The 26940-nt window shown below is 38.5% G+C and overlaps 1 protein-coding gene across 4 annotated transcripts in view; it reads left to right on the top strand.

Moving 5' to 3' along the window:
* The window catches only part of PHF14 (PHD finger protein 14), a 167700-nt gene that overhangs the window by 49801 nt on the left and 90959 nt on the right, over positions 1 to 26940 (top strand). For all 4 annotated transcript variants that reach the window (XM_051612745.1, XM_051612746.1, XM_051612747.1 and 1 more), the window contains exons 15-16: positions 19334 to 19384; positions 19535 to 19656. In XM_051612745.1, the coding sequence (XP_051468705.1) occupies positions 19334 to 19384; positions 19535 to 19656 (173 nt within the window). The remainder of the gene's footprint in view (positions 1 to 19333; positions 19385 to 19534; positions 19657 to 26940) is intronic.

The raw sequence follows: 26940 nt of genomic DNA on the forward strand, positions 1-26940 counted from the left end.
GTTTATACATTGCCCATGTAAAGTTATTACAAGCTTCTTCTGTGCTAAACAGAGAGAAGCCTGGTTGATCTGAAGTGTTCGCCTCATGCTGTGACAGTCATGGAGCAGATCATCTTGAGTGTCATTAGAAGACATATAGAGGATAACCAGGGGATCAGGCCCAGTCACCATGGTTTTATGAAAGGCAGGTCCTGCCTGACAAACCTGATGTCCTTTTATAACCTGATGACCCGACTATTGGACGAGGGAAAGGCTGTGGATATTGTCTGTCTGGACCTCCAAGAAGCATTTGACACGGTTCCCCATAGAACTCTCATAAAAAAACTGGCTGCTCATGGCCTGGATGAGCACATGATCTGTTGGATCAAGCACTGGCTGGATGGTTGGGCCCAAAGAGCGGTGGTCAAAGGAGTCCAATCCAGCTGGTGGCCAGTCACAAGTGGTGTTCCTCAGGGCACAGTGTTGGGACCATTTATGTTTAACGTCTTTATTGATGATCTCGATAAGGACATAGAGTGTATTATCAGTGAGTTTGCAGATGACACCAAGCTAGGCGGGAGTGTTGATCTGCATGAGGATAGGGAGGCTCTACAGAGAGACTTGGGTAGATTGAATTGTTGGGCTAATATTAATGTTAATGGTCTGGGCTTCAACAAGGCCAAGTGCCAGGTCCTGCACTTGGGCCACAACAATCCCAGGCAACGCGACAGGCTTGGGGAAGTGTGGCTGGAAAGCTGTCTGACAGAAAAGGACACGTGGGTTCTAATTGACAAGTGGCTGAATATGAGCCAGCAGTGTACCCAGGTGGCCAAGAAACCAATGGCATCCTGGCTTGTATTAGAAAGAGTGTGACCAGCAGAAGTAGAGAGGTGATTGTCCCCCTGTACTCAGCACTGGTGAGGCCACACCTGGAGTGTTGCGTCCAGTTTTGGGCACCTCAGTTCAAGAGAGATAACGAGGTGCTGGAGCGAGTACAGAGGAGGGCAACGAAGCTGGTGAAGGGCCTAGAGAGTAAATCTTATGAAGAATACTTGAAGGAGCTGGGAATGTTTAGTTTAGAAAGAGGAGGTGTTGCCTTTCGGGGAAAGGCGTGACGACCTGGTTCAAGAACGGCACGGCGGCCAACCCCAGGCCGCTCGGTCCATCAGCTCACAGACACCAATGTGGTGGATGGCAAATGGCGTTTATTAGTGTTTACCGCGGTGTTTATATGAGTTAGGTCTGTGGTGTCACTTCCGTCTGCTTACATCGTGAACTAAGTGCTATTGGCTATTAGGAGAGGGGCCTTATCTTTCCGTACAGCGCGAAATCTTCCGGCCGCCGGACCCTAACTACCCACATTTCCCCCCTCCCTATGCACAGTTAAAATTGGTTAAAATGTAACAGTCTTAAAAAGGGATATGTTAACAATCTTAAAAAATGTGTTACAAACCTGAATAGAAAACATAGTGCACGTTAGACAAGAGGTAGTTGAAAGTAATGATGTATCTCTAGAGATAGCTACAGGAAATTCTGAAGAAAAACATTCTTAAAGCAGTTGTTGGCGTTCTATCAGCATGATGTCAACCTTCTCCAGCCGGCTCTTGACAAACGCCACGAGCCTATTCAGTATACAGGGTCCAAAGATCAAGGTTATCAGAATCATTGCGACTGGCCCTATCAAGGTGGATATCAGGGTGGTCAGCCAAGGTGAATAGTTAAACCAAGATGTAAACCAGCTTTCCTGCGCCTCTCGTTCCCTTTTCCGTTTTTCCAACCCCTCTCGCAGTTTGGCCATCGTGTCCCTCACTATCCCGGTGTGGTCCGCATATACACAGCACTCTTCCCCTAGTGCAGCGCACACTCCCCCTTGCTGAAAAAACATTAGATCTAGTCCTCTCCGATTCTGCAGCACTACTTCAGATAGTGACCTGAGTGATTGTTCTAGCGCACTTATTGATTGTTCAATTCTAGCCAGGTCTTCATCCACTGCCATCCTCAAGGCACTGAATTCTTTATTCTGTTGGACCATGGATGCTACTCCTGTGCCTACTCCCGCCCCTCCTAAGACCATTAGGGTAGCTATTGTTAGTGCTGTAAAGGGTTCTCGTTTTGACAGATGATGTTCTGGGTTAATCAGAGAGTCATAGACAGCGTCTTCGGGATGGTAAAAGACTTTAGGGACTATAGCTACCTGGACACAATATTCTGAGGATTCATCAAATTTGTCCAACGACAGACAAGGTGTAACTGCCGTGACAGAGCAAACCCACTTGGTATTGTCGGCTGGTACTAACCACTTTGCAGGGATTTTACCTTGTACCTTACTATCACACAGTTGTTCTTTGTTCTCGGGGACTTTACCTACACACACGCCGCTTCCCACCACTCGTGTTAATGTGATTCCTTGCTTTTCTGTCTCCCATATACACTGAGCCGGATTTGAACCATTCATTTGTAGGGGTGTGTTACTTAGTGCTACAGCCTCATAAAAGGGTGGTTTCATTCCGTAGCACAGCCAACAATGCTCTGTGAGATTTGGATTCGTTTTGTTCAGTATTTGGTAGCTAGCTTGCATCATTTTCCAGAGTGACTCTCTTTCAGGAATTTTGGTGGTATGTGTTGTCATGGGAGCTTTTGTCAGTTTTTCCTGATTGTCCGTCTTTTTGGTCACATAGTTCTGATTGGGGATAGTCAGGGCTTTGCTTATAACTGCTTGGTTGGGGCCTACTGGCAGCGGATCATTCGGGACGACTTCCTTTTTTATGAGGATTAAGCCACCTCGGTCTTTCCCTAGCTCTGAGTACCTTACTCCCCAAAGTTTTCCAAGTAACCAACTGTCCTCTTCGGGCTTGGTAACATTTAAAAAGAGGAACTGACAAGTTCCACGCCACCATCCTTTCGGTAAAGCGCACCCATATGGACCCCAGTAAACTTTTAGGTATCTGTCTCTGCCACTACCTGATATCCAAAAAGGGGGTATGGTCTCACATCCCCAATAATTACAGAAGTACTGGCTAGGGGAGCTGCAATACCCTTTTCCAGGGTTTGAGCTGGGACACATGTAAAATACTACGTCTACCGTGCATCTGTGTGTTGGGACAAGCTGGCAGAGAGTGGCACTAAAACTTGGCGCACCTGATGTTATTTGAGTTGCGATAACCTGCTGATCTTTGACTCGAAGGAGTGACCATTTAAATGGCTGGTGAGGGTGAGCTGATGTTACCTGTCCTGTGGTGACAAGTTCTAAAATCAAGATCACACAAAGACGTCGTAGCCCCCCGCCACAGAGGCTACGTCGCCGTTGCTTGGGTTCTGCCGGTGTGAAGCTCTCTGGTGTGGACAGGTCGCCTGTTGCCTTGTTGTCCTCTGTTGCCACCGAGGTGTACGGGTCACGGGGGCGTCCGATAATCTGGTCCTGTGAACAGAAACTCAAGACACCACCTATGAGGGTGGGGACCATGGCAGAATTAAGCCCTTTTTCCGCAACTGCCTTAACAATTGCCTGTATTTCCTTAGGGTTTATTGGTGAGTGGACCCTCTGTCCCCTGTCCGTCACCCGGACTGGGAACGCTCGTGTGACCGGTGGGACCCAATCGGCACACGGAGCCTCTACTCTCTTCCAGTCGGTGACAGGGATGTTTTTCCCTCGCGGTCCCTTTTTATTTGGGCTGAGAATGTTTTTGCTTTTGACTGTATATATTCTCATTTCCTCCTCCTCTGAGTTTGAATCGGTAACCGGCCACTCATCCCGGCTGGTGTCCGATCCGAAGTCAGAGCTCGACTGACCGGCTACTTCCGGTCCCCAGTACCTTTTTGTTGAGCTCCGGCCCCGCTCACTCCCCTTGCGGGCGGGCTGCTCCGGGCTCCGGCCCCGCTCACTCCCCTTGCGGGCGGGCTGCTCCGGGCTCCGGCCCCGCTCACTCCCCTTGCGGGCGGGCCGTCCCAGGCTCCTGCACCGCCCACGGGGCCGTTCCCTCCCCCTTGGCTCATCCCCCCCTCCCGGCTTGCTCTGCGCCCGGCTTGGCGGGGGATTTGCCCTACAAAGACATTTTTTCAGATAGCTACTCCGGTTGGTTTTCTGCCCTTCGCTCCTGCTCCCGTCCTCCTCCGCCTCGCTCACGGTCCCATCCTCCTCCGCCTCGCTCACACTCCCCTCACATTCTTTCACCTCCCCCCTCCTTCTGTGTGCACTTGCTGATACCAACTTTTCCTCCCTTTTACCACCACGGGCATCTTTACCTCGCCCCCCCCTTTTTTGCTCAGCGCCATTTTGGGGTGTATAGGGCGGCGGTTCAGCCCGAACCTCCTCAGACTCTGCTTTCTCCGCGGCGCCCCGAGCCTCCTCTGCCAACCCGCCCCAGAAGGACTGAGCTCGTTTCTGTCCCTCCGTAAGCGGGTCGGGGTCCGGAGACCGAGGGGACGCATCACCCTCCCTCAGCTCCGCCACCCTTAAACCCTCCCCAGACTCAGCAAAACCATCATCACTCAGGGGGTGCAAAGTCTGTGTGGCTGCCCCGACTCCCAACTTCGGGGTGGCCAGCAAACAGTTCTTTGCCGCCCTCCAGGTCTCCTGCTCCTGTATAGCCTTCTGCAACGCCTGCACGACTTTCCCCCACGACTTAAGGTGCTTCCCACGACCCGAGAGCATCGTCTCCTTAGCCAACGCTTTAGTGCATTTGTCCCACGCCTCAGGGTGGAGAATATCTACCGGCTGGTCAATGACCCCGATTTCCAAAAGCCTCGCAACGGCGAGAGTAAAATCTTTAGCCTTACAATCTATACCCCGCTGCTTATGTAATTGCAGTACGACCTTAACAAGGGCTTCCATCCTCCTTGTCGGTCCGCTCCTCCCCGCCGGGACGGTCCTGCCGCTCCGGCCGCCGCTTTCCTGACTCCAGGTGAATTTCCCGATTCCAGGCGTGTTCCCGGGTTTCGGCACCACTTGTTGCCTTTCGGGGAAAGGCGTGACGACCTGGTTCAAGAACGGCACGGCAGCCAACCCCAGGCCGCTCGGTCCATCAGCTCACAGACACCAATGTGGTGGATGGCAAATGGCGTTTATTAGTGTTTACCGCGGTGTTTATATGAGTTAGGTCTGTGGTGTCACTTCCGTCTGCTTACATCGTGAACTAAGTGCTATTGGCTATTAGGAGAGGGGCCTTATCTTTCCGTACAGCGCGAAATCTTCCGGCCGCCGGACCCTAACTACCCACAGGAGGCTGAGGGGAGACCTCATCAGTCTCTACAACTACCTGAAAGGTCATTGCAGAGAGGTTGGTGCTGGTCTCTTTTCACAGGTAATTAGCAACAGAACAAGAGGGAATGGCTTCAAGCTGCAACAGGGGAGGTTTAGACTGGACATTAGGAACATTTTTTTTCACAGAAAGAGTGATTAGACACTGGAATAGGCTGCCCAGGGAAATGGTTGAGTCACCATCCCTGAATGTGTTTAAGGGTCATTTGGATATGGTGTTGGTGGATATGGTTTAGGGGAGAACTTTGTAGAGTAGGGATGATGGTTGGACTTGGTGATCCCAAGGGTCTTTCCCAACCTGAATAGTTCTATGATTTTATGATTCTATATTAGTGATTTGGCACCTCACGTGCTAAAGAGTATATTTACACACATTGTGGTATGTAATACAGAGATTAAATTTACTTTGAGTGCACTATTGAGTTGCCACAATACAGCAATTGCACTGTGAAAAAATTACTGCTACCTGCCTAAGAAAGACTTTATTCCTCTGCTTGAATGCATAGGTTCTCTTTCAGTTCTTCCAGTTCTCTACTTTTCTACAATATACAGATGTGCAAGGTAATGGCTTTGCTGACCTGCTAGCAGGGCCTCTCTGTTCTCCCATAGCTGAGAGGTTGTTGGGTATTTAATTTTTTTATTTTCTCCTGTCTTCTGCTTAACTATGGAAGAGAGAAGTTTCACACCCTTGACACATGCTGGATTTTTTTTTCCTCTAACTAGGCTGAATTCCTTCAACTCTTTCATGATCTTAATGCATTTAGACAGTATAATAAAATGAAAATAAGAGACCTCTGAAGACTTAACAGATACTTACAGGCAGTATGGGATTCCCACTCACCTTTGCTATGAACCCAGAAAAGTTTGTGTTAGTTTTTCTTGCTTGTTTTGGTTTTTTTGGGTATTTTTTAGGTAGAGAATACTTTTAAATTTGTTGGTTCTGGGGCTGTCTGTATATTTGAAGGGGGAAAAAATGACCTTTAAACAGCTTCTCAAATAAAGTTGGGTGTGACTACACAGAAGACATCTGTGTGGTGCATTTCAACGATGACTGGATACTTGTTCTGCCAATTATGTACTCACTACTCAAATCCTTTAAAATAGTATAAAATAAAGAAGGAAAAAAAAAACTATTTGGAAATATACTTAGTTCACAGTCCTGTCTTCTCAGTGTATGTTGTATCCCTAGGCATGTTTTATTCAGTCTAGTTTTATTTGGGAAGGAATTGGCAAGCTTTCTTAGCTAACAGTGTGTAATCAGCCTTACTTACAGTTATAATCAACAAGTGCAATTATAGGAATGTTGAATTTTGTATCTGTTGTTCTTAAGGGAATTTCCACTTGTTTTGCATACATTTATCTTGAATTGATGTAATTGAAAGGAGGTTTTTTGCCACATACCTAAGAGAACAGAATGCATCTTACATGTTTGGTTTTCATTGTGGTGGTTTTTCATAGTTAACTCTTCATTACTTAGTAGATAGGCCCTAATTTTTTATTTTTGTAAAGTTGCGTTAGATTTTACTGATGACATTAACAACTGGTGTCTGTAAGACATTTTATACAAATGTGTATGATTAACTAAGGCTATATGCTAATTACATTTTTTAAAAAATCATGTTAAATTGTACTTTCAGAATTGATACTTTGCAGTCAGTTTGCCCTGCAGCTTCTATTTGGTAACACCCAATTTCTGAGATGATAAAGGATAACCCCTTTAAAGAAAAATTGCCTTTTTCCTTTTTTTTAGGGTTGTTTTGTTTTTCTAATTTCTGTCTGCTTAGAATGTGCTATGAAGAGTAAAAGACCCTTTTAGAAGTATTCACAGTGTTACTGTTGTTTCTCATCCAATCTAATGATGCATGTGCACTTAAGTCCTGCAAATTATTTATTTCTTTTTGTTATCTTTCAGGCCACCCAAATGAATTCATATTGTGTTTTCTCTTTTCCAGAGATAAATTGTTTATTAAAGAAAATATGGAAGGGGTTTTCCACTTTAAATGAAACCATACAACTTCCTTTTGTTTTGCGTTATTGCAAGAAATTATGACATTAATTTTAATTTCTGCAATCTGTACTATTTCTCCATCTGCTTTTTTCCTTTATGAACTTTACAGATCTTTTTCAGGTTTTTTTATCATAAGTCTCTTAAGTGTACTTCACCTTACACCTGTGTCAGGATGCTTTTAGCGGAGACTGTGTGGGATGCTCTGCAGTATTTTGAATGAGGTGACTTTTCTTTCTATCTTCAGTCTGCTTGTGCAAAAAACGCATGATTTACAGCCAATTACTGGCTGTGAGAAATAATTTTCCAAATTACTGAGAGAAGGTGAGACTATTTAAAACAGGAACTACATTGTTTAATTCATAATTCAATCTAATCGTACATCAAAACAGTGGTTGCCAGACAGACCTGTGGCAATTGGAGTACACTGTTGTTCACAGCTTCTGTGCGGTAGCAGTCCCAGTTTCCTTCTGTAATTTGGGAGTATGAGAGAAGACAAGCAGATTATCCTCACTAAGGACAGTGCTTCTCCCTTCTACAATTCACTGTGTTGTGTCAGAGCAGTATTTTGCATCCTAATACTGTATAAGCATTTTCAAACAACCCTGTGAATTCTCCCTATTATTTTAATTTTTAGCTTTCAAATATTTCAGATATTTTCATCAAGAAGAGCAGCAATTTCAAAGAAAATTGCAGGAAAGAAAGTCCAGTCGTTTGGACTGCCTTGTTTTGGGGAGAGTGCATATCATATTGTGCATTAAAATGTAACTAAAGTTTACAAGAAGACTTTTCTGATTTTACACTTTCTCAGAAAGACCATGTAAAAGAATATACCTAAACGCACAAGGATAAATTTAAACATATCAGAATTGTACTCTGAGTTGGGATCTATACAAATTACAAAGTAATGTAAATAGATAAGATGGGTCTTTATACTTAAATCTGTTGTATAAGGGTTGTATTTGTGGTTGGAATTTATTTAATTGTTTATGCTTATACATTTCAATATATTGTGATCTTTTAAATGGTTTTATGAATTTTAGTGCATAACTTAAACTAGCTTTATTTAAAACTAGCATATCTATCACTTCTGCAAGTAAGTGCATATAAGATTAGTTTTCCAGAAAAGAATCACTTGTTTTGGCAACACCTGCAAATGGACTTTTTTCTGGCCTTTTTGCCTATTTCAGTTCTCCAAACGTGTGCTTTTAGGAAATGAGTATTAAAAAGGATATAAAACAAGTCTTCTAGTTCTCAAATTCTGTTGTATATTTATGTCTTAGAAACAGTAGATTCAAGTTAATTGTCAGATTCAGTGATAGTGTAGCTTGACAGGAGAAATATGGCAGAATTTTTGTTTTTCTAGAAAATAAAAGTTCACAAGAGAATGGGAAAAAAAATAGGGAAAAACTGTACTTCTGGGTAATTAGGCTTCATGGTTGACTTGTTTCTCTTTATAATATTTTTATTTACTGCTGTTTGGGTTTTTTTGTCTGGCAGTTCCCTTTTCATTACTGCCAGCTTTCCTGAAAATTAAATAATTATTTCTTAGGTATATTTTGAATAGTAGTGGTATGTACTACTTAAGGTATTCACTTTGATCTGTGTTGAACGAGTGTGCCATCTGGTGTCTAAAATATTTTTATGCTTTTGTGGTGCCATTAATAGAATATTTTTTCTGCTTTTTAACAAAGCAAAGGAAGTAAAAGGGATTTTCTGCATCTGGCTTGATTGTAACTTTTTCAGTAGCAAAGGATGTTCATAACATTGAACTCTTCATAAAGATTAGGTGATGTTATGGATTAAAAATTGCTATCTTAGCTAAGTGGTCGTAATTTGTATTTAACAGGAGAGAGATTATGTTATACATGCATTTTCAATCTCTGTAGTTTTTTTCAGGCTTTTGAAAAATCGGTGGTTTGCTTTGTGCTTGCTCTTGGCGCACAGTGATTTCATGAGGTTACTTTTTAGTACTAGTGGGAGTTCTGTTTTCTGAGAATATTCTGCTCTGCTTATGTTTCATATCAAAGTTGTCTTCTGTTTTGCAGTAAGGAAACTGCTCCTTGCTGTGTCATCTTTGGAATGATTTCGTAGCATTTTGATATTTACTAATTTCTTTGTCTTCGCATTTTCATTGACAAGTATGTGTTAAAGGCTGCATGAGTGAGAGGGTTAGGGTTAGAAAGTTTTCGATGTGTGTAATATATATCAATGAACCATAGTTTAATAAAAAGTAAAACTGTGGAAGTAAAAAATTCATGTTTATGTGTCAACTATAAAGTGACATCAGATAAAAATGAAAATGCCTGAATAATTTAGATAGGAAACAGAATTCAGACATGGTTCTGATCCTACACTGGTCCTCTTCACTGCAAATTTAAAGTAGCTATGTGTCTTTCTAGAGCACTGACTGTAGCCACAGATCAGTCAGGAAAGTAAAAATCCAAATATGTGTTATTTCAGAGAAGAAATGTGAGATTTACAAATCTACAAAACTGAAAACATGTGATGTTCCTCACATTTGGCCCTCTCATAATTACAACACAAAACAACATCTACTGACTTCTTGCAAAATAAAGAAATTATCATAGTACTTACATTTTTGAGAGCCAGGAATGTCTTTAGTAATTTAATACATTTTTTAATGTTGAATCTGTGACTCGTTTTGAATTATTTATATGAAACTCTCACGGGAAGATGCTCGCCTTCCTAATGATACCATATGCCCTCAAACTGCAGGAGCACTTGGAGTGCTGACTGTATTTCCTGTGCTCACCTTTACAAAGAAGTTCATGGTGCCAGAGCTATTAGTGGTATCAGAAAGTCTATGAAAAAAAGAAGATACTTATATGTATGAAAATACTGTTTCTGTGGCATCCAAGAGGTATAGAAGCACCAGCACAGTAATCTTTCCGGTCTATTAGCAGAAGTAGCACACGCTAATGTAGTGAAACTCCTGAATTTACACGTATAGAACAGCATAAGCAGGTGTGCTGGGCCTCTTTGCTGCCTGTGTGTCTGTGCAAACAATTAAAACAAATTCTAGGAAGTTAAAATATTAAGCAAAGAAGAAACTGGGAACAATGCTTTCTACTGTGAAGTTTGAAATAGTTAGCAGAATTATATTTTTTTCAAGTGATGAGAATCTCTTAAGTTCTGTTAAGTATCGTTGTGCTCTAACCCCACTTTGGTTTAAATTTGCTTTCCTAATAACTTTTTGAAATTGCCATGCAGAAATCACCATTGGTTTTGTGAAAAAGTGACCGAGCAGATCAAATCCAGAACCATACTACTTCACTCTAAGTTGAGCAGACTTGAAACCATTGCCACTGACCACAGTTGCTTTCAGTATTTCATATTCTTTTCCATTTTTTTCTAATACCAGTGACTCCTGTATATCTTTTCTTGTAGAAGAAGAAATGAAATAGGTGACAGGATCCTCCAGGAGGACTTCAGTAAATGTTCGGTGTTTAACAGGAGTGTATACTTGTGACTTGGGAATTGACTACCCCCTTTTGGTCAGTTGAGAAGTTCTAGATGATGTTGGTTTTCTTTTTCTTCCAGCTGACAAAGCAAAAATAGTGCCAGAGAATCTTGGAGAAGTAAGAGAAACTACTCAGCTGTCTTTGGATGATCTGGTTTAAAGCATGTGTCTTTCAGAGGCATAACAATGTGGTTTGGAGAAAGCCATGGTAGTTTTGGTTCAGCTAGGTATCTATTCTGTCATGTTCACCACTCAGCTTTCATGCTTGGAAACTAGCATATAAACTTGTTGCATCTGTGAGTGACAGCAAACAGACTGTTTCCTTTGCAGCTTTGCTTTGCAGCTTTGTTGCCTTTGCTGTTTTGTAAACAGCCTGTTTCCTTTCAAAGAGTGTAGGATTCATCCTAGGCTGTCCCTTACAGATACCATTCATTTATCTCACACAGGGAATTAATTTTTCTGAGAATATTCAAAAACTTACAATCAAGGTACTACCTAATCTTTCTCATTTTACGTGTGTTTCATATTGTTGTCCAGTTGTTACTGAGTTTCTTTCAAGCAATTTGAGTAGGAAATTTAAGCACTGACTTACAGCTTTTCTGCATCCAGAATGGAGATGCCCACTTCAGTCGTCTTCTCCCACTTCTGAGTTGACAATACCATTGTTGATCACATTTTTCATTCTATTTTTGATAGTTGTATTTTGGGTTTTTTTTACATGTCTGATTTTTTTAAGTGTCTTGAGTACACTATGTCCTACCATAGGTTGGAATCACATGATCCCCACACCTCTACTGATTTCTTGTCCATATATCTTATAAAAATGTCACCCTAAATCACTGATGAAATTGATTGAAATAATGTAGTGTCATTTATTGCTTCATCATTCATTATTCATTTCTTATATCACTATTCTGTTTTTTCAGCCATTTATATCCTGATTCTTTTAATTCCCTAAACTGATATGTGGTTTTCCACAGCATAACAGTAGAGTGCTGCAAGCACAGATGGATCCTTTTGGGACTCAAAACATGATGGCTAATAGAAACCCATTTTTAATTTGTCTTTTCCTTGGCTATGGAAATGTATGCTGTAGTTCTGCTAATTTCTTTGTTGTTTTTTAGAAGCATTCTGTAACATTCTTTCTTAACTGTTCTTTATTACTTGTGTTATATACTATAAAATACTATCTATTTAACAGAATATTTTAGTAACTGTCCGTTTAGATCATTATATATTAGATTAGCCAGGGGCAAAAAAAAAGTGGGGTTTTTTTTCTGCTTCTCTTTTTTTCAGGTTTAACAGCTGTTTGCATGTCATGTCCATCACTGTTTCTCTGTCGATAGTCTTCTAATGTTTTGTGTGCATTTAAAAAATATTAGAGAGGCAAGAGGCAGAGCTTTTTTTTCCCCAATTTTGAATGTGAAGTGAGAAGTTAATGAAATAACTTGGAGGAATGCTTTATGCTTTAATACTGTCAGATGTTTCTCCAACTTCCACAGCTGATAAGCTTTGAAGTAAAAAATCAAAAGGGATGTTGTTAATCCTTAGGTTTCATTCACCCAGAGCATTACACTTTTCTGAGGGAGGACATTAAGATTGCTGTAAAGGCTAAACCTTAGTAAGATATTCTAGGAGAAGATGACTTGCTTTCATCTCAATGATTTCATGGAATCAAATGGCTTAGTCTCCTTACCTGAGTACCATGATCTTACGGGATTTTAAAGAGTTTCATTATAATTTGGTTTGCTGATGTATAGAAGTGGGTTTTTTAACCTCAAAATTTTATGCTAAAAAGGACTCAGGGAAAATTAATCTATTTTTATCTTTTATTACTTTTAAATTTTTCATAGTTTTGTCTTGGTTTAAAATACTTTAATCTTTCTTAATTTTAATTCATTGATCTTTCTTGGTCTGCGCAGATTATTTTGGCATGTAATGCTAATGAAATAAGTCACTAATTTTCTCTTTTATTTCTGTAAGGTATGTTCTTTATGATGCAGCAGCTAGATCTTCTGCTATTTTTTTATTTCTAAAAAGGAATAGCTTTTAACTTGATTTTCTAACAAAAGTAAGTTATGCAATGCCTACCATTCTAGTAACATTGCCTCCAGTAACCTTATGACCCTTTATTGCAAGATTTGATAAAGAGTTGCATATGCCTAAGTGGGTTAAGTTCTTGACTATTTTTAGAGCAACTGGATGGGAGAGTTGAGTGCTGAGTAAGGAAGAGGTTTCGATTATGAGCTTCTTATTTGCATTTGGTGTCATTGTCCAGTGTAGAATACGTGGTTTGGAACATGTACTACTGTGTCCTCATGTTAGTTAAGGAACGTAGGGAGAACATGGTCATGTGGTGATGGTGATGGTTTTAATGTAGTAGACAAGGGTTATTAGAGACAGGTTAAGAAGTCACTAGAGAAAGGGAGGAGTACCAATATTATTATATAATATTAGGAAGTCAGATATGGCTAATTTGACTGTTCTTAGCATCTAATATTTTATTTAATTATTTAAGGGCCCTATTTGTGAAAGAATATGAAATGAAAAATAGTATCTTCCTTGTGAGTCATGATTACGAACTTGGCATAAGTTTGTCTGACTCTGGGGTAGTTAAGGTTGTGTAGGATCAGCCCATAGCTATAGACATGTGTTACTTGACAACAGAAATCTTAAGTTACCTGTGTCATAACCTGTTAATAGCAGGGAGGAGTCTGAGCACATAGCACACTTACCTTTTACTCAAGTGTACATTGCATGAATTCCAGAATAATGCAAATGCAGAACTTAGGATGAAACACAACTACAGACTTGCCAGTCAGGTGTCATTAAATGTCAACATTTGAAATATTTTTTACAAAAACATTTTACTTCTACAGATCACAGTTACGTATTTTGAACCACCTTCCACTGCTCAGTACTTTTAAAAAAATATTGTTCCTGTACTGATGTGTCATCATGTGGCAGTTGCCATCGATGGGTTGCATCTGTCTAATTCAGATCTGGCTGTGCTTTGTTCTTCATTGAATTGTCCATTCCGAGTTGTAGATATTTTAGAGCATATTTACTTTATGCTGTGAAATAAAAAACCTGCTGCGGTAGCCCTGGCATTAATGGAGATTTTGCTTGGGTGCTGATAACATGAGTTTCTGCTTTCCTGACTTATTACTTGAGCACTTTTGAAATGTAGGGACAAGTTTTACAAATCTGTCTTGCTCCATTTTGTGATACAGATGAGGAAATGCAGATGTGTGCTTCATGCAGGGCTGTGATGTTATTGGTATCACTGAGAGGTGGTGGAGTGGGGATGGTTGGGTATAACCTCTTCAGGAAGAACAGGCAGGGCAGAAGAGGAGGGGGTATCGCTCTCTACATCAGTGACAAACTGGAGTCTGTGGAGCTCTACCTGGACATGGAAGAGGAGTTGACTGAAACCTTATGGCTCAGGGTTAAAAGGAAGACAGGGGCAGGAGATATCATTGTGGGGGTCTGCTACAGGTCACCATACCAGGATGACCAAGCAGATGAGGAGCAGATACAGGCAGATAGGAACAGCTTTGCTCTCACAGTCCCTGATCCTCATGGGCGATTTCAACCACCCCAATATCTTCTGGAGGGACAACACAGCAAAGTACCAGCAATCCAGGAAGTTCCTGGAGTGCATTGGTGACAGCTTCCTCATCTAAATGGTAGAGGAACCAACAAGAAAAGGTGCTGTGCTGGACCTTGTTCTCGCCAACAGAGATGGGCTGGTTGATGATGTAAGACTTAATGGCTGTTGTAACCATGACATGGTCATATTCAGGATCCTTAGGGCAGTGAGGAAGTAGCTCCCTACCCTCAATTTCAGGAGAGTAGATTTTGATCTTTTCAAGGATCTACTTGGTAAGGGATCATGGGACAAAACACTGGAGGGGAGCCCAGGAAAGCTGGTCCATATTCAAGGATCACTTCCTCCATGCCCAGAAGCTATGTGTCCCAATGAAGAGGAAGGCAGGCAGGAGAGCCAGGAGGCCTTTATGGATAAGCAAGGAGCTTCTGGACACAGTTAAATGTAAAAAAAAGGTATCCAGAGACTGGAAGCAGGGTCAGGTATCCTAGGGGGAAAGTTGTCAGAGAAGCAAGGGATTAGGTAAGGAAGGCCAAATCACAGATTGAGTTGTACCTGGCCAGGGATTTTAAGAACAACAAGAAAAGTTTCTGCAGGTATGTCAGCAAGAAGAGGAGGACAAGGGAAACTATGAGCCCACTTCAGAAGGAGACTGGAGACCTGGCCATGCAGGACACAGAGAAGGCTGAGATACTCAATGACTAGTTTGCCTCTGTCTTCACCAGCAAAGGCTCTGGTCACACCATCCAAGTTAGAGAAGGCAAAGACATGGACTGTGAAAAGGAAGATCTCCCCATTGTAGGAGAAGAACAGATTTGTGACCATCTGAATGACCTGAAGGTGCACAAGTCCATGCGACCTGATGGGATTCGTCCATGACTCCTGTAGAAATTGGCTGATGAAGTTGTAAAGCCTCTCTCCATCATATTTGAAAAGTCTTGGCAGTCTGGAGAAATTCCTACTGACTGGGAAGGGTGAAACGTAACTCCCATTTTGAAGAAGAGAAAAAAGGAAAACCCAGGGAACTGTAGACCAGTCAGTCTCACCTTTGTGCCTGGCAAGATCATGGAGCAGATCTTCCTGAAGGCTCTGCTAAGGCATGTGGAAAAGGGATGACTGGTGACAGCCAGCACGGCTTCACCAAGGGCAAATCCTTCCTGACAGATTTGGTGGCCTTCTACAGTGGGATTGTGGCATTGATGGACAAAGGAAGAGCGACCAACATCATCTACCTGGACCTGTGCAAAGCCTTCGACACTGTCTTGCATTGTTCTTCAGGGGCCAGTACTATTTAACATCTTTGTCGGCGACATGGACAGTGGAATTGAGTGCACCCTTGACACACTGGAGGGAAGGGATGCCATCTAGAGGGACCTTGACAAGCTTGAGGGGTGGGCTCATGCAAACTGCATGAAGTTCAACAAGGCCAAGTGAAAGGGTTGGGGCAATCCCAAGCGAAAATACAGGCTGGGTGGAAAATGGATTGAAAACAGTCCGGAGGAGAAGGACTTGGGGGTGATGGTGGTCAACAATCTCACCATGAGCCAGCGCTGTGCTTGCAGCCCAGAAAGCCAACTGTGTCCTGGGCTGCATCAAAAGAAGCATGGCCAGCAGGTCAAGGTCAACTCTTGTGAGACCCCACCTAGAATCCTGTGTCCAGTTCTGTAGCCCCCAACATAAGAAGGACATGGATCCTGGAGGAAGTCCAGAGGAGGGCCAAAAAGACGATCAGAGGCCTGGAGCATCCCTCCTATGAAGACAGCCTCATAGGGTTGGGGTTGTTCAGCCTGGAGGAGATAAGGCTCTGGTGGGACCTCATAGTGGCCTTCCAATATCTGAAGGGGACCTACAGGAAGGCTTGGGAGAGACTTTTTACAAGGGATTGTAGTGAGAGGACAAGAGGTAATGGATCAAAACTGGAAGAGGGGAGATTTAGGTTAGACATTAAGAGGAAATTTCTTCATGTGAGGGTGGTGAGACACTGGAACAGGTCGTCCAGGGAAGTTGTGGATGCCCCCTCCCTGGAAGTATTCAAGGCCAGGTGGGATGGGGCTTTGAGCAACCTGATCTAGTGGGAGGTGTCCCTGCCCATGCAGGTGAGTTGGAACTAGATGATTTTTAAGGTCCCTTCCAACCCAAGGCATTCTATAGTTCTATGACAGGAAAGTCCTTAAATTGTGAAGGTATCTCTGTAGTACTGAATTGCCAAGTGTTTTGATTAAAAAATCCAGTCTTTATATGCATCTTATACTGGATTAATGTCTGTGTTTCTAAATAACTAATAATAATACGAATATTTATCACAGTTGTATTATTTACTATTGGACTTCTATAATTACACTGTTCCTTTAAGCTTTTCTTTTATATGAGATCTTGAATTTTAAATTGTTTATGGCAAGTACATACAGATCTAATAATCTGATGTTCATAAGCTCTGTTGTTCTGACTCAGCCCACTAATGACAGAATTTTTTCTAAGCATTTTAAAATGCAAGTACAGTGCTTTGAGGCAAAAGCAATGAAAAATACTGCACAAAGTAATCCAGGTTTATCTGATTATTTTCTTTGAACCTGTAAAGTAATTTAGTGAAAATGTATAAAATTACAAATGCCTAAAGTACCGGAAGGGTGTTGCTGAAAATCACAGAATATTCAATTTTTAGTTGTGAATTTGATGTAATTTTCCATTGTGAGTACTGGTAATTGTATAATCAGTCTGAGCAAAAGTTAGCATTCCGTGTATGTTTAAGTGTGGAAATTAATTTACATTAATGTAAAATTATGTTGCTTTAAAAGCATGTAATATATGCCACAAATGTGTATGTCAAAGTTGTTGATTTTAATGTTTGTTTCTAGTGGTTGTCAAACAGATTCAGATATTTTTGAAGGTTTAGAAATCTAATGGAAGTATAATTTAATGTGACATTCCTTGTAATATACATCACACATTATATAGCAGACAGATGAAAAATAACATTTTATTGACAAAGGTGACTAAATTATTTATAAATATTGTATCTCCATTTTACTCAAGTTTAAATAAGATTCATCAGTTCTTAAAATATTATTATTAACTCGTAATCTTTTCTACCTAGGGTAAAAAGAATTATTTATTTCTTTCCTGTTTCCAAATTTTATGTAATTTTCCAAGACAGATCTGCGTTCAGGAGGGCCTACAAGACTAAAATTTTCAAAGTTTTGAGGTGTTCTTAGGACTAATGCCAGACATCAAAAGTACTAAAATTGGCAGTTAATGTGCTGGTGTTTGATCAAACTTTGATTTAGAGTGACCTTGGTTTGTGTAACATATGGTTGACATGTAGCCCATGTTACATTAATATCTCAAATACTACTTTTATAAATTCTGCTAGCTGTAATAAACTGTTTATACCACATTTGGACACATAGGTGTCTTTTGTGTGGCTTGTGGAAGGTAGAATACCTCAATTATGACTGTATTACCCAATATATAGTAAAGAACTAGTAAATAAAAGTGAAGGTTTTACAAAATTTTTTTAAGTCATGTTTAGGAAAATGTGTAAGACAATCTCAAAGGTAACTAAAATATCTCAGAGGCACAAACAAACTAGTGTTTTTCATTCTACTACATTTCTTTCTGATACAGAGTTAACTCTTGCCTAAAACAAAAAAACATCCTAAACAGTATGTTTATTAACATGCACATATAAAAATCTGTATAGGTGAAAGGTACAGATGTGTTGAAGTGGCAGGTTTATTTACAGTATAATTTTATTTAAATGTGTAAAACATTTCAATATAGTGAACAGTCTCAATTTGAAACTAGTATAAATCCCCTTCTAAGAGGACCCAAGACAGGAGAAACATCTTATCACCAGCTTCTTCCGAATTGGATTTATGGCTGCTCGTGATTCTAAACTGGTTTAAGATTTTTTTTGATCCGATGATTTTTACTTCTTCTCAGATGAATATTGGCTGCTTGAAAAAAAGTTTTAGGAAACTGCAGACAGTTGTTTCTTTATCATATGACACATGGCTTCCTAAAGTGATTATTTCCATCCAGAAAAAGAAGCAATTTATTGTTTATCTATTTTGTTACTGTCAAAGTATCAGACATTGTAAGTTAGTGGAATAGTCTGATGTTTTTCCTTTCCTTCTGCATCTCCTAATTTTATTTCCTTGTTAAACAATGAGGACAGAGTGTGACATCGTCAGTTTGTGATGATCTGTTATTTAACACATGCAGATTATAATACTGCTATTTCAGAGATAAAAATGTGTTGACTGAAACTGGACTTATGGGTGATTTCTGTGTAGTTACTTGAAGCTTTATGTAAACCTTTGATGGTTGCTGTTACAGTCTATGGAAACCTCTTTTCCTCCACACTGTTGGTATTGAGATGTTTTGGCCAACTGCAATAGTGAAGTAATTTCCACTTTTTGTATATTAGCCATTCCATCTCTTGTTTACCAGTCAGAGGTTGGTATATGCTGCAGCTTTATGAGCATCTGCTACATACCCATTATATTAACCTTCAGTTTGAAAGCTTTAATTCTTGCTTACTTCTCAAAAGCTAAAAAAATTATTTTCTGTTTCTGTTTTGATTAAGTTTTTTTAATTTTGATTGTTTCTTATCTGATCATGTGGCTTACAAACGGCGCATTTGTAAGTGCTGAAGGATTTTACTGTAATTTACTGTTCATATCAATTTTCAAATTATGCATTTTATTACTGAGAAGTTTGTGCTAAGTCTGTAAGAGATTTGTAATTCTGGCAGCAGTCTGTTTTAGAATAACACTCCATATGCTCAGGTCAACAAACATGTTGATACTTACTTTTGGGCTAGTTCCGTAGATTTGTATCCATAATGTGAAGTTGTTCTAACACTGGTTAATGCAATTGTCTTGCAGTGGTTCTGCAGTTAATGCTTAAAGTATGTTTTTGTTGTTGTTATGAATAATAGATAAATAGCAAAAACATTGTTACCTAATATTAAATTTTAAATATATTTTTTTCTAGAGAACTAGAGGACGAAAACGAAGCTTTGTGCCTGAAGAAGAAAAACCTGAGGTTGGAATATAGTGTTTTTTGTTTTTTTAACAGTTTCAGAAAAAATATTAAACTTGGGCTGAAGTGTTACTTTCAGTGCTATAATTGAAAATATTTGCTTTCCCTCCCTCCTTTCCCCCCGTTCCTTTCTTTTGCCTTCTGCTATGACAGGAACGGATTCCCAGAGAAAGAAGACAGCGACAGTCTGTTCTACAAAAGAAGCCCAAGTCAGAGGATTTAAGGACTGAATGTGCTACCTGCAAAGGGACTGGAGACAATGAAAATCTAGTCAGGTAGGTTTGATGCTTTGACCTATGAAGATTTTAAAAAGTTCCATCTTCATCACTTTGTCATCATGATTATAACAAAGAAAATGTGTTTTTTAAAAAGACAAACAAAAATTTATTTAGAGGAAACATTGCATCAGAAATTTCTGCTTGAGTCACTTATTGACCTGCCAAACACATTTACACTGTGGATTAAGATGTACATAACCAAGATAATCTGTTTTTCTAACACAAGAGAATTAATTTTCTCTTGTCAGGTTGAATTGTCAATGTTTTAGATCAGGTCAGAAAGATAAACAAACCAACGATTTAATAATATTAAAGCTACAGGACCATCCTAAAAGTAATTAAATGAGCATCATTAATTTCATGAGCTGAAATGTGTATTATGAGGAATTTATGGTTTAAAAATATATTAACGCTACCTCCATTAGTGCAGATCATGAAGGGGTTTGATAATCATGTTTCTCATCTGAAACAGAAGAAAAAAATAAATCTGTTGAATGGTGTTCTAGTAGGTGCAGAAATCTAATTAAAGTGTAGAATAGCTGCCATTGAATAGCTGCTGTTGACTGCAACTTCTGCTGATTTTGACTTTATAGCTGGCATTGTGGCCTCTTTGCAAAGCTGTAGAAACTGCTCACAGTTCTTGTAAGAATAATAATGGAGCTTAGCAACCAGAAAGTGGATTTTAATTGAATCAGCTGAACTCTTATTACAGTGATCTCATAGTAAGTTAAGATAAAAAATAATATTGTATTTAGGTCCCATATGCTGCAACAACATTTTTCTGGACAAAATCTCATCTCTAGCCCAGATGTAATTGTTTTTAACTGGAAGGTTTATTTCAAAATACATCTCTTAATTTATTTCAAAGAATCAGAGTTACAAGAGCGGTCAGAATCAATGATATATACAACCAACACATATCTTTAGAATCAGGTTGTGTCCTGAGTAAAGATGTCTTGTACTCAGAATAGCTGATTTTATTATCAATTACAGCATATAATTAATATAGAAGTTGGTACAGTTTCAAGGATTGTGTGCCAGATTTTATTTTTATTTCCAAATTGGAGGCAGAGCACATGTATGAGCTCATCAGTAACCATGTGACTCTCATAGCTAGGCAAGCTACTGCTATTTCTCGGTACTCCTAGATTCTCCTCAGTACCAAACTGTGAAATAGAGGTGGGATGTTACAGTGATTGCTGTTACGATTACACTGATGAGAACTGATGGCAACAGTTTTCTAATTGCCCATGACAAGATAAAGGGCTTTTTTCAGCCCTATTGTTAGCAAGAAATAAAAGATGCAGAAAGATCATTTTGTTATGGGAAGGAGTCCTGGGAACAATTTTACCGTGAAAAAGGCAGTGAATTAGTTTCCTTCTTCAGGTTTTCTTAGAAGTGTTAAATACCGCATGTGGAGACATGAAAGATAAGGTGAGAAAATGCTGTGAAGAACTGTATATTTGAGTGGCACTTAAAAACTGGTAGAAAATTAGTTGTATGTCTAATACATAAAAAGATTGTAGTAGTAATTTAGATGGGCCAAAAAGAAGCATACTAAATGCCCCAACCCAACAAATTCTACCACAAACTGTCCTCATAATTAGGCTTGGAAACAGAATAGCAGTCCTGCATGTGAGGAGAAACAGAGATTCTTATTTTCTAATCCTTTGTTCGGATTTTTTAAAATAATATTTTCTTAAATCTCCTGCCTTATTTTCCGTGTTAGTTTTTAAGAGATTATGAATTTAAAACTTGCTTTTCTTCAGATTATTCGAAATATGAAAATTAGTTGAACAGAATTAGTCGAACGGTGAAAAGTTAATTGCAAACATACACTAAAATGCAGCAAAGTCTTATCTTTAACATTATGAATGACACCAAGGAAACTATATCTGTAATTAAAGTGTGGATTTTAACAGTCTTCCTACTCAAATGAACTGTAATTGAGTTTTGAGAAGAAAACAAGTAAAATATGGAGGGGTTTTAATATTTTATATTTGACCCAGATAAGTTTAGTGTAAGGCGTGGAGACACAGTACTTTTAAAGAAGATAAGATTTCAGTGAAAGGAGTTACAATGTGTGCTTGAAACTTATTTATTGTGAAACCAGAGGGTGCCTATAACAATATTTTGTGCTCAATTTTAAGGAGTAATCAAATATTGAAAATATTTGCTTGAAAATGAAGACTTAATATTAAATACAGGAGTTTCTAAAGCTTGATGTGAAAGATAATTTTTCAGACAAACTCAGAAAATAATTTTAAAGGATCTATTTGTTTTTAGTGGTGACATCTGCTGCTTGTTTTAGAAAACATTTATGTAATTATGTTTTTCTTTTAATTTTGTCAATCTTTTAAAGTTGTATATAGTTTAGACAGTTAATAAGTTTCTTGAGTGCTTTATTACAGTCTTGTATGAATCACTTAGAATGATAGATCTTGCAAAGAAATTGCTTGATTAGTAAGTATCTCCTTACAGAGAGGGGTCTGTAACTCACCAGTGCAAAATTTTAAAAATAGTTCCCTTTAGAACTTAACTATGTTTAGAAGAAACAAGGGTAAGGAAGTATATTTCAGGTGGCTCAATATGTAATAGGTAAAGCTTACCTTACTCCAGAGTAATTGATTGTAGCACTGTACACATACAGTGCTTGTAGCACAGTATTAATGTCAGTTCCATTTTAGTGAAAGAAATAGATTATGTATTTTAAAATGTAGAACAGTTTTTTAAAGAAGAATCCGTGGGCTAATCTAGTTTGAAATATTCCAAAGGAAGACTTATAAATTACTTCACTTCTAAATAAATGGCCTCTTCTCAGAAAGCAATCAAGTTTTTAATTGCTGCTATTAAAAACAAAACAAAAAACCTGTAGCTTGAGTTGTCGGCTTTAAGATGTGCTTGGGTAATAAATAGGAATATAGTGCATTAGTTAAAATTGGTATCTCGATACTGATTTTGAGAAAAGCAGAGTAAAATTAAAATATAGTTTATGTATGTGGCAAAATTTTATTTGATCAGGTTAAAGAAATCTCTGGAAAAGCATTAGATTTCTTCATCACACAATTGAGACCAAGCATATAATAATACGTTCTTTTATAGCTTTATGTACTGAATTTTTATGCTTTATTATCAGATAAGTTAGCATTTTCCGTTTTGTTTGATTTGCAGCAACTGAGGAAAATTATTACTTCAGCATTACAGAGAGGATAAAATAGACTAAGGTCATGTATTTGAAATAATATAGAATAGAAATTTTAGAAAACATAGATTTGAATGCTAGCTATGAAGTATTAAAAAAATGTAAAGCTGCAAAGCAAGTTATTAAGTATATATGTAGTACTTATTTTTAATGCAGATGTTTACTAGGAAATAAGGTAAATGTGAAAGTATTTATTTTACCGAATGTACTAAGTCTCATGTTTCAAGCAAGTGTAATATTCTGCTGTTGCAGTCACTGCATTAAGGCAGGTATAAAAAGGGGAAGGTGAGGAGTAGGAAATGAGGAATTAAAAAACATATGCTGTGTCTTAGTTAGTATATAAAAAAACCTCTTCAGTAAAATCAACTATAAAGTTTGGCATTACTTTTGAGTCATTAAAACATACTGTAACTGAAAAATCTTCAAAATGTATGCAACATCTGTAACTCTGGAGCTACAAACGAATGTATCATATTCAAGAAAATAATTTTTACTGTGTAAAGAACTGAGATGTTGGCTGCACAAAGTGGTCTGCTTTAGTTCTGGTTTTGACAGAAAGTGTGTTCAAGACACGCTCTTCTGAATCTTTTGGAAATTTTCAATCTAAAACTGTTACTCGCCATATTTCCTTAGTTATATTTGTCTTGCATAGGTTCATCTTTGCATTTTTATTTCGTGCATTTCCATGCAGAGGGGCATGCCAACCTTCAAGTTAAGGATTTCTGTTAGCTGCTAGTTTTGAAGCTCTACCGGAGCTAAAGTTTATTCCAGAACAAACACATTAATTATGAATTACTTTAAATGCACTGCAGCAAAATTAACAATCCATCGGAGTAATCGAAAGCCTGTGATTTATGGTAGTTTTCGAAATTTAAGACTAATCACAAGGAAGATGTTAGTTAATTTAGCCACAACTTGCAACAATCTTCGTTTTACAGAGAATTACAAATGCATTATTTAATTGGAATGAACTACTTGAATGAAAGGAAACAACATTCAGTTGTGGAGTTTGTTTCTGCTATATAATGTACAGGGACTAATTCTGAGTATTGACATTTCTAATTGCTTAAGTGACCTGTTAGATTTATTTTTTTTATGTCATAGACTCATTTTGTTGCCTTCTAAAAAATGTTTCTTTCATGCTAGATAGCAGGGGAATACATATAATGACAAATGCATGTTTTTGTTCAGTGTGGACTTCATTCAAATTGAATTACCTATGCTGCATTGCATTTTACTGTAAAGTACCACAGATTTTCACTTTCATTAAATTTCACGTGCTGGGGCAGACATTGAAAAAGAGCAGTAAGCATTGGGAAGCTCTCCTACAAAGTACCCAAAAGTTAGGTGCAGGTCTGGTAGAAAGACTCATACTGCTGTTACTCAGGGTTTCTCCAGAAGCAGAGTCCTAGACACACTTGGGCTTGGGTTACCCATCTACTTAAAACTGCACATTCCTTAAACGTGTGGAGTTCTGCTGCAAAAAGCCCATGGCAGACTTGAATTTTCTGCTAATTAAGGAACCAGTCTATTTACCTGGTAGCTAAAGGATTTCTTTAGTACATTTTTCTGTTATTCTTTTGAAATGAAAGAGCAGAATCTGAAGTCCAGAATGTTTTTTTCCACTTATTTTTTTGCTGGTTAACTCTTAACAGGAATTCAAGCTATATAAAGAATAGAAATTGAGATCTTTGGATACTGATTTTATAGTCCATCTCTGGTTTGATTCTTGATACTGCACGATTTTGATGGAACTATCTTAGAGGCAGTCTGCGTAAGAGTGACCCAAAGTTGAAATGTTGGAAGTATTGCCAAGATTAAAAGACTTGTTTCCATTCAACTTCACATGATCAGAACTGAGAAGGCCAAGTTAGAAAATATGCACAGGACCATCTTATTTTTGTGTAAACTTAACATTGAGCCTTCATTTGAAAAAGAGAGCGAAACTGCATGAAAGGTTATTCTGCCTACCTGTGCTTTCTGATCAAGTGCAGATACAGCAAAGGAGAAATTTCTAATATTTTTTTTTTTCAGGAAAGACAGCATTTCCTGTCAAAACATTGTGAAGAGTGTAATTTTTTGAAGTATCTAGACTAGAAGAAGGAATGCATGTTTGTCTCTCTTCAGTGTTATAAAAGTTCTAAAACCTTGTTGAAGTATTATTGCAATATTTGGCAAGCTTTATTAGTGTTTGTTATTGTTTCTCTGACCAGGTGCTTGAGGGGGTGGAGGGAGCAGTCTTTGGAAATGGTTTTCATTACATTTATTCCTGGACATTTTAGCGACCTGTCAGTCAAACCTTCTTCAAGTTCAGTGTCTTTTTATAAAGGTTGCAGACCAATGAATCCCAAGCTTTTGTATACTGGGCTTTAATCTATAGAACTTCTGGGAACAGTAGAAGTTTATGAACTCTTCAGGTACGAGTTTGGTTCAATTGTTTAATTGTCAGAAGTTTGTAGTATTGATATTTCAAGTCTCCTGATCAAAGAAGCTTGTGTATCGATATCATAAACTTTAGAAGCATGTAACAAGATAACTACTTGTGAATAAGACTTTCAAGCAATTATTTCTACAAAGTTACTTTGTTTTCTGCTAACAAGTGGTATTATACCTTTTTTATCAGTGAATTTGTAAAATTATAGTTACCCTTTTCTCCCCTTCAGTTACAGATGTACTTTACATTGTACATTACACCTTGAAACTATATTTGTCAGTTGTCATCTGTTTCCAAAACAGCTGTATATTTCAGGATTTTTATATTTTTTGATCTTGCTTTCTTAAGAAATAGCTACATCAGAGACCTTTGCACCTTTTTGTCTTCTATATCTCCTATGGTTTGGAAAAAAATATAAAATAAAAATAATGCTGAAGATGTCCTAATTATCTTTGCTATAAGTAATGAGTGAATTCTTAGACAAAGCGGTCATTGGGTGAGGTGCCTTTTCAGAAGGTTAAAATTTAATGTAACAAGATGCAGAAAACACGAAATCATGTCACCTGTGACAGCAGAAAAGAGGCTGGTGACATGTAAAATTATTTTCTACTCTGGTTACCAGTAATAGGATATGGCTGCAAAATTATCTACCTTGATGGGGTCAGTAGCTTCTTATTTTTGTAGGCATTCTAAAGAGTTTTTTCTTACAGCATCAAAATTGCATCAAATAATTCAATTTAGTTGGCAATTGAATGTGTCACATACTCCATCATCTGACCAAACTGCTTCAGTCACTTTCAGTGAAGCAAGGTTATCACATCAGAGCATTGCATAGTGTAGGATGCTCAGAAAACAAATGTCAAATTCTTTATCAATTCAGTTGCTTTGCATCATTAAGCTGAGTCATTGCTCATGAAAATGAAAATGAAATTTATACTTATGAAATTTTTAACCTGAGAAGGTTCATGTTCAGGTATTAACATAATGTGATAGAGACCAAAGCAGGAGACAATAACCATTTAAATGCTGCATTTCAGCATCAGTTTTGGCTTGTCACAATTAAGTGTCAAGTGAGCATCTGTGCAGTCATTTTTCTGGATTAAATGTCTGTCAACAGAACCGTAATATAAATTATGGACTATTTGAGTAAGAAATCTTAATATGCAAATAGTAATTCTTACTGTTATACTCGTATTTTTGCCTCATTTTTACTACTGCTGCTCAATCCTTTGACAAGTCTTTTATCTGTGGTTAATCTGTGTAAGGTTTGATAGTAGGAGAACTGGGAACTGGATGCAAAACTTCATCTACAGTATTCAAAAGGTTTTATCTTGGAATAATGTGAGAGTACACTTTTGTGCCAAAGAAACCCATACATGAAAAGCAGGTAGAGATATGGGGAGTTTAGGGATTTTTAGTCACTTTTCTTCATGTTGACCAGAATTATTCCTTGCACAATTAAAATTGCATATAGCACCATTTTCATTTATGAGTCAATGGAGCAAAATTGCATTAAATTGGTTGCTTATTTAGGTCTAAATAAAGAATTTTGCATATTATGTTATTACCTGAGAAGCTGTAAATAATCTCTTGTCTAAGATACATCAGAGCTACTTACTAAAGAATGTTTTCAGTGTTATGATAT

The sequence above is a fragment of the Apus apus genome, chromosome 2 (assembly GCF_020740795.1).
Source record: "Apus apus isolate bApuApu2 chromosome 2, bApuApu2.pri.cur, whole genome shotgun sequence".
In the NCBI taxonomy this organism is placed as follows: domain Eukaryota; kingdom Metazoa; phylum Chordata; class Aves; order Apodiformes; family Apodidae; genus Apus; species Apus apus.